Source organism: Solanum pennellii, chromosome 8, assembly GCF_001406875.1.
Source record: "Solanum pennellii chromosome 8, SPENNV200".
Taxonomy (NCBI): Eukaryota; Viridiplantae; Streptophyta; class Magnoliopsida; order Solanales; family Solanaceae; genus Solanum; species Solanum pennellii.
Genome location: NC_028644.1, coordinates 584,216 through 603,477, shown reverse-complemented (window position 1 = coordinate 603,477; position 19,262 = coordinate 584,216). Strand labels below are relative to the sequence as shown.

General features: G+C 29.6%; 1 protein-coding gene and 1 pseudogene across 1 annotated transcript; one reads left to right on the top strand and one right to left on the bottom strand.

The window, feature by feature from the left end:
- The first annotated feature begins 9,241 nt into the window (after positions 1-9,241).
- Positions 9,242-17,718, top strand: LOC107028746 (long-chain-alcohol oxidase FAO4A). The gene is made up of 4 exons (XM_015229931.2): positions 9,242-9,643; positions 9,911-10,180; positions 15,263-16,705; positions 17,083-17,718. Exons 1-4 carry the CDS (start codon positions 9,425-9,427, stop codon positions 17,473-17,475), a joined length of 2,325 nt encoding a protein of 774 aa, XP_015085417.1. The 5' UTR covers positions 9,242-9,424; the 3' UTR covers positions 17,476-17,718.
- Positions 17,719-18,279: 561 nt separating this feature from the next.
- On the bottom strand, positions 18,280-19,003 carry LOC107028244 (annotated as a pseudogene).
- Between the last annotated feature and the right edge of the window lie 259 nt (positions 19,004-19,262).

Sequence of the window (19,262 nt, the reverse complement as noted above, 5' to 3'; positions counted from 1 at the left end):
CAAAACTTTACAAGCCAAAATTTGAAATTATATATATATATATTATTATTACAATAATATTTTTACCTATAAATAAAATAGAAATATATATTTATATCATGTCAGATTGATTTGAGTTCGATTTGACTTTTTTCATTGAATACCAAATTAAGAGTGCACCACACCAACAAACCAAGCCACAAATTGATTTTTTTTACTGTTTACTCGATTCGTCAATTCGATTTGACTTTACGATTTGACTTTGCGATTTGACTTGTACACCCTTATTTATATCTTAAGAAATCATCTTAATATTTAAATATATATTTAAACTCAAATATTTAAATCTTAAATCACAATTTAATATTTAAATATTAATTCAAAAGTCTTAAGTAATAAGAATAAATGAGGCCTTAGACTTTTACGTTTCGAAAGCCTAATTCACAATTTAATATTTTAGAAATTATTTAAATCCAAACGTTTTAATTAATCGAAAAAATAAGCATTAGATTTTTACGTTTTAAAAGCCTAATCTCAAACCCTTGACCGTACATCTAAATTCATATTTTATTATCAAAATATTTATTTAAATTCAGATGTCTTTATTAATAATAAAAAAAAATAAGGCGTTAAGACTTTTATATTTTAAAAGCCTAAATCTTAGACCCTTGACCCCTATCACTAGACTTGATGACAACAATAACTAAAAAGAAATTATTTGGAAGAATATCAACGTGTATGTCTCTGCTCCGCATAATAGCTTCGATAAAATTAGTAATCTAAAATTAAATATTAATATGAAAAGTTTTATGTAGATTTTTTTAAAAATTTAAATAAATTTATATAGGTAAGTGCAAAACTTAATATTTAAAAAAATATCTTTATGATTTGTGATTTTAAACATGATAAATATTTGCTTAGTTATAATACTTTTAATATTCACCAATATTAAAATGTCATAACATTTAATTGACTATAAAAAAGCTCTCATGAAAGTTAGGGTAGATAACTAAACTAAATTATTTTTAAATTTGAAATATTGAAACATCTCTTCTTTTGTATTGAATGGTGTGGAAATATAATTGTAATGTCTAAATATGAAATATTTATTGCGTGTTGAGTTAATAAACAATGATATAAATATAATATTTTTCCCCAAACGGAATAATAAGGGAAAAAAACTTATACATCAAACCAATTTACTTTACTATGATTAAGTAATTAATTAGGTAAAAATACATGCTTATTTTCAAGTATAAGGATCTATCTGAAAAATTATTATATAATTGAATTTGACATTATTATATAATTTAGTAATTGCAAATATATATTTATTTATCATAATGTATATATTTAAAAATGTTAATATTTGATTCTACGAATATAATACCATACTTGGATAAGTATTTTTAATTCAAAACATTTTGAAATATCTCATCTCTCGATTTGAGTGGTGCAAAAATATAACGTTAATATCTATAAATGGAATAATTTGTTGCGTGTTAATTTATTTTACTGCATTGACATATATGTAGATATAAAAATTTCAAAATCTAAATTATTCTATATGAAAATGATATTTTTTCTAAAACAAAATAGAAAGATGTTTTTTATGAATTGAACGAAATTACAATTGTATATAAAAATTTCAATTCTATATGAAAATGATTTTTTTCTAAAAAGAAATAGAATGATGTTTTTTATGAATTGAACGAAATTACAATTGGATATAAAAATTTCAAAATCTAAATTATTCTATATGAAATTGATATTTAATTTTTTTTTATACATAAAATTTTAGAGATTAATAATAAACATAACTTTCTGAAGAAAGTAATAAGAAAAAATATCATAGAAATTTTATATTGTATTTCCTCTGTGTCTTGCTATACAATGCATCCTCTGATTTATACCAATTTGGTGGAAACCCTACGAATCAAAATGAAAATTCTATCCTAACAAATTCTGTAACAAACTACAAAAAATAAATACAAAAAGAAAATTATTTACAGTTCACTTTACTAATATACCCTTTCTAGAAACATCTTGTATTTTTGCTATGTTTTAACTCCACGTGTCTATCCTTCTTTTCCTTTCACCTGTTTCTTCTTCATTTCATTTAAACAGCTGGGAATTTGATCTTCTCTTTCATCTTTACACTTATCAGAACTGTGGGATTTAATTTCTCTGGCAATACCCCTCCTCAAGTTGGAGCCCGTTGTTCGGACACCTAACTTGCCTAGCAAAGATCGATGTAAAGGTCCTGCAAGAGACTTTGTGAACAGATCTGCTAACTGAGAAGAGGAAGGCACAAAAGAAAGGGAAATTAATCCTTCCAAAAAATTTTCTCGCACGAAATGACAATCCAATTCAATATGCTTCGTCCTTTCATGAAAGACCGGATTTTTTGCTATGTGGATGGCTGCCTGACTATCACAATGAAGTGGTACTGGTAAAGATGGTTCTGCAGCCAAATCATTTAATAATCTAACTATCCATGTAATTTCTGCGACTAATCTTCTCATTGATCGGTATTCTGCTTCTGCAGATGAAAGGGCAACTACAGGTTGCTTCTTTGATTTCCAGGAAATTGGACATCCTCCCATGCTTAGAAAAAATCCACTCACAGATCTTCGAGTGTCTGAGCAAGATGCCCAATCTGAATCGCAATAAGCTAATAGTTGGAAGGATGGGTCTGGTGTCAAAAATAATCCCAAATCTGGAATTTTACAGAGATATCTTAAGGTGTGCATTGCAGCTTCATAATGTCCAGAACAGGGGGAATGCATATATTGACTTAGCGTTTGAACGGTGAAAGAAAGATCTGGTCTTGTATTAGTCAAGAAATTTTAATTTTCCGATGAGTCTTCTATATTCAATTGGATTTGTAAGAGGTTCTCCACAGTTGGATGTGAGCTTGAGAGTGGGATTTAGAGGAGTGGAAGTAAACTTCGAATCTAGACAGCCAAACTCTGTGAGAAGCTCAAGTGTGAACTTGCGTTGTGTAACAACCAGTCCACCCCCCTCACGAACAAGCTCCAAACCCAAAAAATAATGGGCGATACCCAAATCTTTAATCTTGAATTCAGAGTTCAAGAATTGTTTAACTTGGGAAATCTCAACAGAATTGTTACCTGTCAGCAAAATATCATCAACATACACGGCAATCACAGTAATCAGAGGACCAGAAACTTTGAAAAATAAAGAGTAGTCATTGAGGGACGAAGAGAAGCCTCGAGTCTTCAAAGCAGAAGAGAGCTTGGAATACCACTGACGAGATGCTTGTTTTAAACCATATAAAGATTTCCGCAATCGACAAACAGTAGAGGAAGAAGAAGAGGGCAAACCAGGGGGAAATTTCATATAGACTTCTTCATCCAAATCGCCGTGAAGGAAAGCATTGTTGACGTCCAATTGAAACAAATCCCAGTTTCTTTTGACAGCGATGGTAAGAATGCACCGGATGGTTGTCATCTTCACAACAGGACTGAAAGTCTCAAAGTAATCTAATCCTTCTCTTTGTGTACCACCACGTATAACCAATCTGGCTTTAAGTCGTTCCAAAGTGCCATCTGAACGTACTTTAACTTTGTAAACCCATTTGCATGGCAAGGCAATCTTCCCAGGAGGTAAGGGCACCACATCCCAAGTGTGGTTTGATTCAAGTGCAGCAAACTCTTGTGACATAGCAGCTTTCCATCCAGGGTGCAACACTGCTTGTCGGTAAGAAAGAGGTTCCTGAATTTGGCATATAGCGGTAACTAGGGATTGATTCTGCGGGGTGAGAGAAGTAAAAGAGAAAGAATGTAAAGGAATGCATGGAGGATCAGGGGAGATTAATGAAGAAGCAGAATTGCAAACATAATCAGAGAGATATGTAGGAGTAGAAGTTACCCTTTGTGACTTGCGCAATACCTGGCCTTGTGGAGAAGTCAACACCTGCAATGGGACAGAACTAGTAGGGGAAGAAGAAGAAGTAGTAGATGGAGAAATAGGAGAATGCATAGGTGTGTGATCACAAAAAGGTGTAGATTGATTAAGAGAGGAAGCTGGAGAAGAAGAAAAAGTAGGAATAATATCATCATTAGGAAAAGAGGCAGGAAAAAGTTTGCTTAAAGGAGTAGAAAAGGAAAAAGGGAAAATATGTTCATAAAATCGTACATTTCTGGAAACCGTAACTTGGTTGGTTTGCAAATTAAGAGTCCTGTACCCTTTCTTTCCAAATGGATAACCCAAAAATATGCTAGGAACAGCTCTAGGACTGAGCTTGTCCCGGTGTCTAGGTAAAGTAGATGTGAAACACAAACAACCAAAAGGCTTTAAATATGAGTAATCAGGTGTCTTGCCAAAGAGGATTTGATAAGGTGTTTTGTTGTGCAAAACTCTAGAGGGATATCTGTTTATCAAATGAGTTGCAGTGAGAAGGCAGTCCCCCCAATATCTCTTAGGTGCATGTGACTGAAACAAAAGGGCTCGACAAGTCTCAAGTAGATGTATCATAGAAATTTTATATTGTATTTCCTCTGTGTCTTGCTATACAATGCATCCTCTGATTTATACCAATTTGGTGGAAACCCTACGAATCAAAATGAAAATTCTATCCTAACAAATTCTGTAACAAACTACAAAAAATAAATACAAAAAGAAAATTATTTACAGTTCACTTTACTAACCCTTTCTAGAAACATCTTGTATTTTTGCTATGTTTTAACTCCACGTGTCTATCCTTCTTTTCCTTTCACCTGTTTCTTCTTCATTTCATTTAAACAGCTGGGAAATTGATCTTCTCCTTCATCTTTACACTTATCAGAACTGTGGGATTTAATTTCTCTGGCAATACTTTCACATGTATAAATACTTATATGTAGTTTATCTTTTCTTCTTCACTAAGCTAAACAAAGCTTCTTTATTTTTTTTTCCTCTCAATATTATTTGGATTTTTTGTTTTCTGGAGTAAATGAAAAAATTATTTGCTGTTTGCTCCTTGTACAAGTAATTATATCGATTTCTCCGTAAAGAGGTTGATTTCAATAGGTCGTTCGCTCAAGTAAAAGTATATCAAAATTAATAAGAAAAAGAACACAATAATAACGAAAGTACATAAAAAATTAATTGAAAAAAAAGACAGTAACGACAACACATAATACAACAAAGAAAAAGAAAATTTAAAATTATTATTGATTGGGACCAGCAAACGAATCAAACAAAAAGACAATAACAACAACACATAATACAACAATCGAAGTAAGAAAAGCGACAAGCTAGTAATAAAGAAATAATTGAAAGAATAAAATTGTAAGAGACTATTAACAATAAAATTGGTTCAAAAAATAATTAGACGATATTTTACTATATATTAACCTTCTAACCAAAATAAATAAATGATGACACTAATGAAAATACACTTTTATCCTAATTCTGGATCCTCATACATTCGACACAACATTGCACCTTTATAAGCTAATTATGATTAATTAATGTGTGTATTTTTAATCTAATTTATTGTTTAATCATAGTAAAATATTGGTTTAGGGTATAGCCACACTTTTATCCCTTTTTATTCTGTTTCGGAAAAAATATCATGTTTCTAAAAATTAATTTAGCTTTGAAGATTTTATATTTACTTGCAGTAAAATAAATCAATACGTAACTAATTATTACAATTATATTTTGAACCACCCAATATAAAAGAAGAGACGTCTCAAAATATCTTGAATTAAAGATCCAAAGTCATAATTGTACGATCAAATATTATATTTGAAATTATATACATTATGATAATTTTTTTTTTTTTTATAATTACTAAATTGGATAATAATATCAAAATCAATTAGAATAACTTTCCAAATAGAAAATAAGATGTCTTTACGGAGAAATCGATATAATTACTTATACAAGGAGCAAACAGCAAATAATTTTTTCATTTACTCCAGAAAACAAAAAATCCAAATAATATTGAGAGGAAAAGAATAAATAAAGAAGCTTTGTTTAGCTTAGTGAAGAAGAAAAGATAAACTACATATAAGTATTTATACATGTGAAATTTATGTTTATTATTAATTTCTAAAATTTTATGTATAAAAAAATTAAAAAAGAATGGTAGAGAAAGATAATAATTATTTAAGTTTATGAAAGTCTGTTTCTTTAACGTATATACGGTAGTTTACGTTACCAAAGCAGAAATTGGCGTTCTAATTATTTTTTTTGTTTGAAAAACGTGTTTTAATTAATTTGATTAGTCTTTTATATAGATAAGAGGCAATCGTATACATGTGAAGTATGGGTTTCGTATTATTTTAAGAGAAAATTATGCGGTTAAGCAAATTTTTATATAATTTAATTACTCATTGTAGTTATAGTTTGCTATAATTATCACTCGCGACTAACGTTATACATTAATTACGTAGGCTGACTTCGAGTTTTGTATAATTAACCACGTTTGTATATGTATAAATTCGTCATATTTGTATAATTCACAGCTAATAATTTTTTGTTTGATTTGTATTTGTAACCGACTGTTTGTATTTATATAAAACGATGATTTCCTTTGGTTTTTCAGTTTTGTCATCATATACATTCAAACTTTCGTGTATAACTTTTTAAAGTTTGTATAAACGTGTAGTTGGATTTTGTATGAGATAATTCATATAATGTAATTTGTATAATATATTTTGTATAATTTTTTAAAGTTCATACGTTTATGTTTGTATCAATTCGTTATTTCGAGTTTTTTCATGTGTATAATTTCAGACTTTATATACCCAATTATACAAAATACGTGAATTCTACAAACATACCTGCAAATTGTACCTCTCTCCTTCCTCTCCCAATCTCGCTCACCTCTCTCCTCCCAATCTCTCTCGCTAGAATATACAAACATATATATATAATATACAATTATCTAATCAATATACATATACGATTCACCTCTCTCCCACTATTATAATAATATGAAAATGGGAAATGAGAGAAAACTAAATTACAAACTAATTAATTATTTAACTTTGCTATACTATTTTAAACTTGAAATCCAATCATTGTGTAATTATGGAAAATTACTATTCAGTAAATCATGAAAGTAATTGAGAGCTTGGTCTAAATATTTTATGTAGTGGACGTAAGTAGGGATAATGGTTATGAATTAAGTTTGGTTTTACAATCCCTTATAGTTCACAAGTTATGATTCAAGTTTTGATATATTGGTATATGAAATTAATTATTTGGTATATTATTTAATATGAACATTGTCAAATTTATGATATTTGGAGGAAATTAGACTTAATCTTAGGCTTAAAATTTAAGAGAATGATATGTAGCCTAGCGGTTGGAATCAATAATTAGAAACTTTATTATAAATTCGGTCAGTTTTTGGTCTAAGATAGACATATGATAATATGAGTGTTAGTTCGAAAGTCTTATTGTAATTACTTATTATTTGAATAGATTGCATTTAATTGGAGGCTGAATGAAAGGGAAAAACTCAAGTTCCGGAGAAATTGTTCGACTATTTGACTCAAGTATTCTAAACCCTTGTTAAGTATATGAAATTTATGTATTTCCTTATGGTATGTGTTCGGAAGTAATGGAACTTGGTGAAGGTTTAACTTTTCCACCTTGATTAATTCTAATGATGAAAAAGGATGATAAAAGACAATGTGATTAATTTTTTGTGTGAAATGGGTTGAGAATGGTACGAGTACCGGTGTTATAAAGGCAAAATTTATTATTATAGAATGTGGATTGTAATCCGAGAATGCCAAAGCATATGAGCATTAGCTGATATATTATTGACTTGATTTATTATGTTCTTTACTAAACCCGTATAACTGTGATAATTGAGGTGATTATATGTCATAGCGATTTTTGATTATTCAGATGTTGCATCATCTCTTTTATTTGACATCATATTGTGCACATGCATTGACATGAAATTGGGTATGAGTAAAGGTCTAACACATGGAGATCGTTCGTGTTGAGATCAAGTTATGATTATTTAGGCACGTAGAGATCGCCAGTGCGATGGAGAAATTATGATTATAATTTGGGCACGTGAAGATCGTCCATACGGAATTTGTTTGATTTATGATAGTGCATTGAGATCTCCGGACAGACATGTGGAATCGTCCCTGTCGATATATGCACCTCGCGGGGCCCCCATGGGTCATGAACTCTCGATGTATTTTCGAGGAGTATCATGTATATACTATTGAGAGAGTATTTGGTGTTTTGAGAATATCATTTCATTTTGTCATATTACATGTATCACATGACATCCTTCATTCTTTATGATTATGTATTTTATTGGTGGTTGGAAAGTACTTGATATTTGGTTACCTCAATTTGATGAACTTGATCTTGTTGATATTGTGAGTGCCTTTTTCTGGAGGTTGTAATTGATGGATATAGAGCTTGTTGTTGAGAATATGTGATTGTTAGAATGTTGTTGTTGAGAAATGTGCTTTTAAATGGTGAACTGTTAGGTTGGGCTGGTTTTATGCAGATTGTACTTGTGAAAGTTCGATTGGTATGTAAGGAGTACCCATATTTTATCCCCTTCACTTGTGTTTAGAAGTTTACTTGCTGAGTACCTTGTGGTTTGATACTCCTTGCTTCTACAATTTTTATAGGTTACTAGCTTGGACCTTTGTGATATTTGCTCTTCTCCTTGTCTAAGGCTTCTTATGGAGATTTGTGAGGTAGTTTCTTGTCATTTCAACGAACCTTCTTACTCCTATTTATGATCTTGTTCTACTCTAGAAACAATGTCATATGACACTTGCATTTTTCTTTCGATTCATTTGTAATACTTAAGAGACTTGTACACGTGACAATCAGATTTTGGGAGTTAATCAAGTTGACCTTGTTTTCCACAATATTTTATCTTATTAGACTTTATTCACGTTATACTTCCGCATTCACTATATTAGTTGGGTTTTAGGCTGACTTGTTTTGATGGGATAAGACGAATGCCATCACGTCCATTTTTGAGTCGTGACATTGTTTTCTTTTCTTTGGTCGTCATATTATTTGTTACTGGAACATTCCTTTTTTCCGTTATTTTTTACATAGTTTTTTTGCTACAATATTTTCTTTTTTTACTGATTTTGATATGTTTTACTTAAGTGTGAAAAGTCTAGCGTAAGCAACTTACACCTTCACAAAATAAGATTAAGACTACATACAGATCATCCTCTTCAGATCCCACTAGTAGTTATCGTTGTTTTAAGCTTGTACCAATTCTTTAAGAAACCAATTTTTCTACATGGACCACTATATGGTACGTCGATAGTATCTAGAACACAAAAAATAACATCCTCTCCCTATATATGGTGCCCATTCTCGTGGTGATAATTGAGGTTAGGTGTACCCTTTTTCATTCTATAAATTCATAAACTCACATAATTTTCTTATCAAATTAAATATAAGAAAAATAACACTATAGAATATGGCTTATCAAAATGGTGGAAATATGGAGAAAGTGAAGGATGTTGAAAAAAAGGGACATTTTGGCTCACTTTCTTTTAGTCAAATGGATTCACTTAGTGCTATTTGTGACACTTTCTTGCCATCCATTGATACTAATTCTCTTCATCAAGAAAATATGGATGATTCTCTCATCAAATTTCTTCACACTTCTGCTTCCATGAATGGAACTCCTCAACATGTAAGACTTGTTTTACAACACTTATATTATTTCATTTTTTCTGGTTGGAAAAAAGCATAAGAACATACTCAGTAATAATCGGATTTTCAGTTACACAGTTATACTTTACAAAGACCTTCCTTTTTGAGCCAAATATATTCATAGCAAAAGTAAATTATTTGTCACATCCTTTTTTAAATCTCCTTGTTTATTAGGTAAAGATTTGCTATATATGTTTCTAATTCCCCTATAAATCTTCTTAAATTGCTATTTTATTATAATTTGTAGCTTGCATGGATGTTAAGTGAGAGAATACAACACCCTAAGCTAAACTTATGCAAATTAGCTCTATGGTTACTATCAACAAGGATAGGAACTTTCATACTTTGTGGTAAGGCAAGCTTGTCAAGCCAATTTCCATACTTGCAAAACTTCTCTAGAGTTTCACCAAACAAGAGGGAAGAAATAGTTCAATCATGGTCATGCAGCAACCTCAAATTCATCAAGCTTCTCTTTGTTGCCTTGAAAGTTCTAACTCTCCTTGTATTCTTCACTCAGGTACGAGATTTAAGTTATCTGCACTGACAATATAAATGTGTAAATTTATGTGTTGTTGGGGGCATGGCAAGAGTTCAAGTGATTTTAGGCAAATTTTGATAAAGTGGTTGGGGGTAAATCTTAGTGTTGAATATAGCTAGCCAAACTCTATGTAGTGGGGACAAACCTCAGCAAGGAAGTTGAGTCCATAGAGGAGGTGCACGTGACACCTTAACTTAAGATCAGAAGTCTCATATCAACAAAATTCATGAAATATGTTGAGTATATAAATAAGCAAGCCTTACTTACTAGTGACATGTTTTAAAGTCATGCGAACCTAAGCCCCACACAAATAATATCGTTAGCAAATTGAACCGTTTTATGCTTATGTTAGTACTTTTTAAGTGATCTGATAGTGAAAGTATCTTTTTACCTTGTTAGTATATAACAGATTTAATACGTTGAGTTTAAGAAGAAAAAAAATTCGAACCACAAGAGTCTATGATGGTTATGTTTGTGCTTTAATGGTGAACGTGCTACTTGCACCAACCACCTTGATGGTGGCTTAAAATTGCATTTAATTATTCATGACGTACGGATCATGCTGTAATTGTATTTTTCCTTTTTAGTTTTGCCCATTTATTTCCTTTTATGGAATATCTTTTTTGTCTTATTTATCCATTAATTCGTCATTCTCAATTAATAAGGTTGACAAAATTGTTATGAAAAAAATATTAGTTATTCGATCTTTATCTAATTTCTAAGTATTTTTTTAATTGAATAAACTATCGTAGTAATATATATATATATATATATATATATATATATATATATATATTTAAAATGATATTGTATACATATAGTAGACGTGAAATTTTCTTTAAATAGTTTCGTATATTTATTTCTACAAATTTTAAAACTTCTTATTTAAATTTTGATTTCGTCACTATTGACGTCTCACTATTGAGAAGATAAAGTATAATGGTATAGTTAAAAAAACATATTTAATTTTGTTTTATATTATTCGCTAAACGATAAATATTCAAATGATATCAATATTATCAATATTTATGTGTCACATGTTATTTTCATGAGTTTTTCTTAGTCTAAATTTATTTTGATTTTTAATTTGTACCTGGATGATAGGGTATATCCATATTATTTGTTGATTAACTTTTTTTATTCATATTAAATAATAAATGAACTAAATATTTTTTCTATTTTTAATTAACTTATTTTCACCTCACCTATATTTGCTTCGATCCCTTGTTTGCCGCTCTTTAGAATTCTCTAATTTAGATAAGAATTTATTGATTTTAGTAATAATTGTAGTAGAAATAGTTTTCAGTTTTTAAGCAAAAACAGGAAAAAATTTTCTTCTAAATAAAGGCTTTAGATTTTTATTTGGACAAGTTTAACCATATAGAAGTCACAATTAGCTAAATACAAATAATCATTTTCTCAAAGCATTTTCGATAGGAAGTATTTACAAATTGATTTTGATATCTTGCTAAATAAAACCCACTCCTGAATTTGTCTATGTTAAAGAGAAATTTATACAATAATAAACTTTATCTATCGTTGCTCAAACAATTATGAGTTAATAGATATGAGTTATATGACACATGATAATTAAAATACACAATGGAGCTTATTTGGTTTGACCAATCTAAACGGGCTTTTGTTATAGATAGTTACACCCTATGATGGAGAGTTGGAGTTGGTCGACGAGAGTTAATTTTAAATTCTGAATTCACCTAGATTAAAAGAATATTCATAATAAACCTCATCTATCGTTGCTCAAATAATGATAATTTATTGAATATCACCCACAGTATATAAGGCTTAAAAATTGATTGGCAATTGAGATAAGGGAACTAGAGAAGACACCCCCATAAATTAGGTTAGGTATAGGATATAGACAATTCGATTCACATGGACCTATCAACCCCATCACATGTTATAGATATGAGTTATTTAGATAATTAGGGGGGGGGGGGGAATTAATATTGATTTTTGATCAATTTTCACTTAATATATTTTTTTCCAAATTTTTTTTTGGTGCCTAAGCACATGGTGGTTCATTGAGAACCTACCATTTTCCCAAACTACTCATTCATTGTACACCAACACATTCAATAGATCTTTATGTTTTCATCATGCATTTTATGACATCCTTTCCACATGCATGGTCCCTGATTTTCTTCAACATTAATTAATATCTCTCCGTTTAATAATATTTATTCACTGTTTACTTCGCATAATTTTTAAGAAATTACTTTTTTCGTTCAATTATTATTTGTTGAATAAGATCATTCACGGTTTTTAAGAAAATTTTTATATAAAGTATAATTTGATTAATATAATCTTATTATTAATCATTATTAAAATAGTTTGTACTTTTTGAAAACTGTAACGTTAAAATGACTATTTTTTGAAAAAAACAAGTAGCTATGTAATTATTAAGGGCATAATTGGAAAAAGGTGACTAATTGTATCTTGATCGTTTAAATTGACAATTAATTTTGGATAATTATTTTTAGTATACCTGACAAATAATAGTGGATAAAGGGAGTATAAATAAAAGGGTAATTTTATTATATTATCTTTTGAATATAATAAATACGATGTCTTGAAAAATGTAATAGAGAAATTACTATAATTAATGATAAGAATAAATTAGGAACTAAGTGTAAAATTATCTATTAATTTTATAAAGTGAACAAATATTATTAAACGTTTCAAAATAATATAGTAGACTATTATTATTGGACGATGAAAGTAAGTACTCTGCCCCGATGAAGGGCAGACCTCGAGGTAGTCGATGGGGCTCACCTGAATTTTCTCTATAAGAAGTTTTATTGTATATATGAGGTGTTTTTAAAAAAATTAATGCTTATATATTGATTTTGACCTTTACGTTGTTTAGTACTGGATGTGTTCAAACCTCACCTTAGGTTTTCAAGTTCAAATCTTGGACATTACTTTTTTTTCGAACTCCTTTAATGAAAATATTGAATGTGATATTGACTAAAATCTACCTTTTATTTCTTCGATTATAACTGTCCAACTAAGTTTCAAGCTGATGAACAAAAGCTATTAACTTCACATAAACTCGTAATTAGGCTTTTATTATAAGCAGTTATACCAAGAATATATATAACTATATTTATTTAGAAATGTACTTGTATGATTATATTTGGCTACAAAATAAGTGGCTATTTCTCAAGCCTAGTAGTTACAAGATGTACAACTTCTTGAGGGTATATAAATTAATGAGCATGTATATTAAAATTCAAAAATATAATGTACTGCCTATACATATATATTAAATATATAGGCAGTACATTTGTGAATAAGTAGATCTGAAAAATAATATTTTGTTTTCCTATCTTTAAATTAAGAGTTTAAATTTTATGCACCGTTAGTGTATAAGATATTCTCTATATTATCAAATAATTTTTAAGATAAACATGGTAATTTAATTGAGTAATTAATTAAATATCTTTTTAAATATAATTATAATTACTATAAAATATATTAATTTTACTGTAATATTCAAAAACATATTTTATTAATTATTTATTAAGTAACCTTATTTATCATAAAAATTATTTGATAGTGTAGAAAATTTTATACACCGACACTGATAGTGCACAAAATTTAAACTCTTAAATTAAAGTTGCCAACTCACTTTGTTCTGTCATGAGGTGCATTTTACATTCTTTGGTCCCCTTTTCTGTTATTTATGTATCCTAACACTTATGATTATATTTTCTTTGGTCCTAAGGATAGTTTTATAAAATTATTTATTGTTGCTATTATTTTTAATATGACTTCTACAATTATAGTTATTTTATATATTTACTTTTTTGACTCAGAAATTTATTAGAAATAGTCTTTTGATATTTATAAGCTAGATCGAGATAAGTAATGTGCATATCGTTCTTTTCAAATCTCAAATTATGCTAGATATATTTTTATTATATTAAGAGTTCGATGCTATAATGAGGAACATATCTAGACACTTCTGCTTATAAATGGAAATAGTATTTGTGGTTCCTAAGTTAGTGGTAAATATTATTTTGTCTTTATGATATTAAGACTTGACATATATTTATTTTTTTAATTAATGAAATGTATATTATCTATTCTTTAACGTTAACAATATATGTTATATCATTCTTTATAAAATTACATTATCATTGAATATGAGGAAGCATATTACAAATTATAATATACACATAAATTATGTGGTGATTGATATGATTAATAATTATAAATTTATGATTATGTGAGATGTAACCAGACATAAATAATAAATTAATGTGATATAAATGAATAGCATCTCGAAATATAGAATTTGAATGTCATATGTTACAAAATCTTAATAATGATACAAGTACATAAAATTAATAGTAGTTTTATTGAAGAGTTTCTTACAATCGACAAACACCATCTGATCTGATGATGTTCTAACCTACAATCTCATTTAGATGGGTTATTCTATACCTTGTCAGAGTACAAAACCTGTCTATCTAATGTGAATCTACTAACTGAATCTCCGAAGGTTAAAGGAGTTGACCATCAAACAACATACTCTTAAGGCTCATCTGCTAGACAAAGATGGGTTAGCTTGAGGCTCTTGAACTAAGTGTGATATTGTTTCCTTATTAGTCTGTTAAGAAACGTTCCGATATATTTCTACATTTCAAATTAGTTATAAGTTTTAAACTTCTAATTTTATCTTACTCATATGTTGTAAAAGTTCTTATTTACTTTTTAAATTTCGTATCTAATTAAATTACATTGCATGAATATGTTGTAAACGTTCTTATTTACTTTTTAATTTCGTATCTTAATTTACATTACATAAATTAGAATATATATAAATCAGTGTAGAGAATATTCTTGTATGCTATTTGTTAATTGTTGTAGGGGACAATCCATCTTATTTTCTAGTTTACTAATTTCATTTTCCATGAAAACTTATCTATAATTATCTTAAATACATCTTGATAGTCTAAAAATTCTTTATATCATCAGTATGTGTAGTAGTTAAACACATTTTTATATATTTTCCTTTCTTGTTGAGTTTTTCAGGTGAATGAAAAAGGCCAGAACCCATCATGGAAAGCACTAGGCTATTGTGGGCAAGACCCGGATTTCAAGAAACAAAAACAAGAAAAAATGAATAGTAAACAAAGTAAACACGAAGAATTTTCAGACAAAAGAGATGAACATCTATATGGACCACTTTACAAGGGAATCCTTACCCTAAAACAACCACAAAATGCCCTATTCAATAAGCTCCAAAAACTAGGGTTTCATGTCTCAAAACCAAATTCATCATCAAATTGTCCTTCTTTCATCATAGAATGTGATGCAGTGGTAGTTGGTTCGGGCTCTGGGGGTGGAGTTATAGCCGGTGTTCTTGCAAACGCGGGACACAAAGTACTTGTTTTAGAAAAAGGAAGTTACCTAGCTAGAACAAATCTTTCCCTTCTTGAAGGACCTTCAATGGATCAAATGTTCCTTGGAAATGGACTAATGATGACCAAAGACATGGATGTTTTTCTCCTAGCCGGTTCCACCGTTGGTGGTGGCTCAACGATAAATTGGTCAGCCTCAATTGACACCCCATCACATGTTCTAAAAGAATGGTGTGACATCTATGAATTGGAATTGTTCCAAAGTGAATTCTACAAGGAGGCATTAGAAACCATTCGCGAAAAAATGGGAGTTCAAGATAAGATTGATGAAGAAGGGTTTCAAAACATGATTTTGAGGAAAGGGTGTGAAGAATTAGGGTACAATGTGGAAAATATACCAAGAAATGCACACTCAAATCATTATTGTGGTTGGTGTAGCATGGGATGTAAAGATGGTAGTAAAAAGGGGACAAATGAGACATGGCTAGTTGATTTAGTGAAATCAGGCAATGGTGCAATAATTCAAGAATGTGAAGCTCTAGAGGTAATTCATGAACACAAAAATAATTATAACAAAAGTAAAGCTATTGGAGTTGCTTGTGAATTTCAACATGATGATGGGGTAAAAGAAATCTTCATGGTGAGATCCAAAGTCACAATTGTAGCATGTGGTGCACTTAGCACTCCTTCATTACTCAAGAGAAGTGGTTTAAAAAACCCTAATATTGGTAAAAACCTACATGTCCATCCGGTTGTATTCGCTTGGGGACACTTTCCAGATACAGACAGTACTGACAACGTAAAGAATTTTGAAGTATGGCCTGAGTCAGACAAAAAGAGCTATGAAGGAGGAATAATGTCAGTAATGTCTAAAGTTGTCGCGAATACCGAGGAACCGGGCTATGGTGTGGTTATACAAACACCATCATTGCACCCTGGCATGTTCTCAGTAGTAATGCCATGGATTTCAGGCCTTGATATTAAGATGAGAATGTGCAAATATTCAAGAACTGCACATATATTTGCTTTGGCTAGAGATAAGGGCTCAGGAGAAACAGTTTCACCATATTCAATATCATACAAATTGGATCAAATTGATGAACAAAATATTAAGGTATGGTTAGTTACTAGTATTATTTTATGCTTCTAGCATATCTTATACTCTAATTTTATTAGTACTAATGTTATCATAGCACTTCTCATGATTTTTAGTCTTTCATTTCTTTCATTTAAAAAAAAATAGAAATCCATTAGCAATAATAAGGTCTCCATTCGCCCCACCCTCTCCAGACACAAATTGTGGAACTATTTTGGATATATCGTTGATATTTTAGGTCTAGCATGTAAGCATGGGCATAACTATATATGTATGTCGAAGGGAATACTTTTCATGCGAAACTTATTATATTGTGCACTATATAGGTCCAATGTTACCCTTAAATACCTCTTAATTAATTAATGAAATTTCTGGCTTCGCCACTGAATGTATAGGTCGGTATAGAGAAGCTATTAAGAATATTGGCAGCTGCTGGAGCAGAAGAAATTGGAACTCACCATGTAAAAGGAAGGAAATTTAAAGTGAAAGAATCAAGTGTTGATGAATTTGAGAGTTTTGTGAAAGAAGAAAGTTCAAGAGGATTAAAAGATCTGTCAACACCTATATGTTCAGCACATCAAATGGGAAGTTGTAGAATGGGAATTGATCCAAAAATATCAGTTGTAAATCCAAAAGGAGAAACATGGGAAGTTGAAGATTTGTTTATTGGTGACACAAGTGTTTTTCCAACTGCTCTTGGTGTGAACCCTATGCTCACTGTTCAAGCAATTTCATATTGCACTGCACAAAATGTGCTTCAACTACTTAAGGCTAAGAAGTTGAATTAAATGGAAAATGTTACCTATCGTATTGTATCGTATTGATATTTTAAAAAATATAATGTTATTCTGATTGTTATGTATTTATATTTTACTGTATCGTATTGTTGAATTGTTATTATATAGCTATGAAAAATGTCATTTTGTGTAACGATTTATTTAGTGTGATCACTTAACGTTACACATTGTTTGGATAGTGGCTTCATTATAGCTAAGTTTGTATATAAATGAATAAGACCAAGATCACCTATATGGATAAATTTTTCTTGGGAGTAGTAGTCTGTCTAGACTAATTTGTTCAAGGTAAGAGTCAAAGGTTCAAACTCATTATTTTAATTTTTCACTCGGTGTTCAGTATTTGTATTTAGGTCTAACTAAATTTGGATACGCTCATTGCATGGTCCATTTTTGGAGATGGCCGGCGCTTCCAACAAGATTTTTTTCGTTGCCAATAGCTCGAATTTAAAAACTCTAATTAAGGGGTGAAAAAATCTCAATCATCCCATTAGGTTACAACCATGTTTGAACCAAGATACACATAAATACACTCTAACTCTTTCTAGAACCTTATTGCAAATAACCAATTATAATACAAAGACAAATCAAATAACTTAGAAAACTAAAATAAAACAAGTTTATTTTCTGATTTCAAATTATATACCTCATCAGTATAATGATTATTCACACTATCAGGTCACATCAAGTGTTATTCGATCCATAGATATCATTATTTGAGGGACCTGATAATATATATATATATATATATCTTTTTACACTAACGTCATATAAAACATACACTCTTTAATTATTTTCTTTTTAAAAAAGAAAGTTTATTAGCTCTTTAATATTTAAGGACATTTAGGTTTTCCCTAGAGTTCAACTTGTCTCTATAACAAGGACATTCAGACTTGTTTCCATATGTGCCAGAAGGAACACATTTGCATGCAAAACAACATATTCCACAATACTTTAAACAACGTTTCTTTAGTCCTGCCTTCCAACATCTTGCACTACACTTTTCGTCACAATAACCTACAAAAAAATAAAATAATCTTAGAACTCTGTGTTTCAAATTATATAAGATAGTTTAATTTGACATAAAGTTTAAGAAAAAATGACTTTTGAAACTAATGGTTAAAATAAAATCATAAATATTTGTGTGATTATAAAATCATTTCATTAACGTTAAAATAACATTCTGAAGTTAAATTGTTAGTTACTGAATAAAGAAGTATGTCGTTTTAAAAAAAATGAGTCATATAAATTGAGACACAGTGAGTAACCTTTTTAGTCAGCGATAATTACTTTATCTTGTTGCAAGCAAGGAGTAGTATTAACAAGAAAACAAAATATATATGTGAAAATTGAAAAATATTATTTGCAATTTCATTTTTTTTTTAGAAAAAAGAGTCTTACTTGAAGTAGCCATTGCTGCATTTTCTATGAAAGAGGAGCTAAAGAGTATAACAACAAGGAACAAAACAGCAAATGAAGTCTTCATTTTCTCTAGAAAAAATAATTCCAAACAATATTGAGAAAAAATATATATGAAGAAGCTTTGTGTAGATTAATGAAGAGGAAAAGAGGAAATTATACAAGTATTTATACATGTGAAATGTAGCTTTATTATTAATTTCTAAATTTATATATATTATAAAAGGAATTAAAGTTGGTAGAGGTAAAAGACAAGATGATAATTATTATCAAAAGTTGTTTTATATTGTACATAATGTAGTTGCCAAAGTAGAGAGTTGGTGCTTTAATTAGTTTTCTTGTTTTTTTTTTTTTTTTTGGTT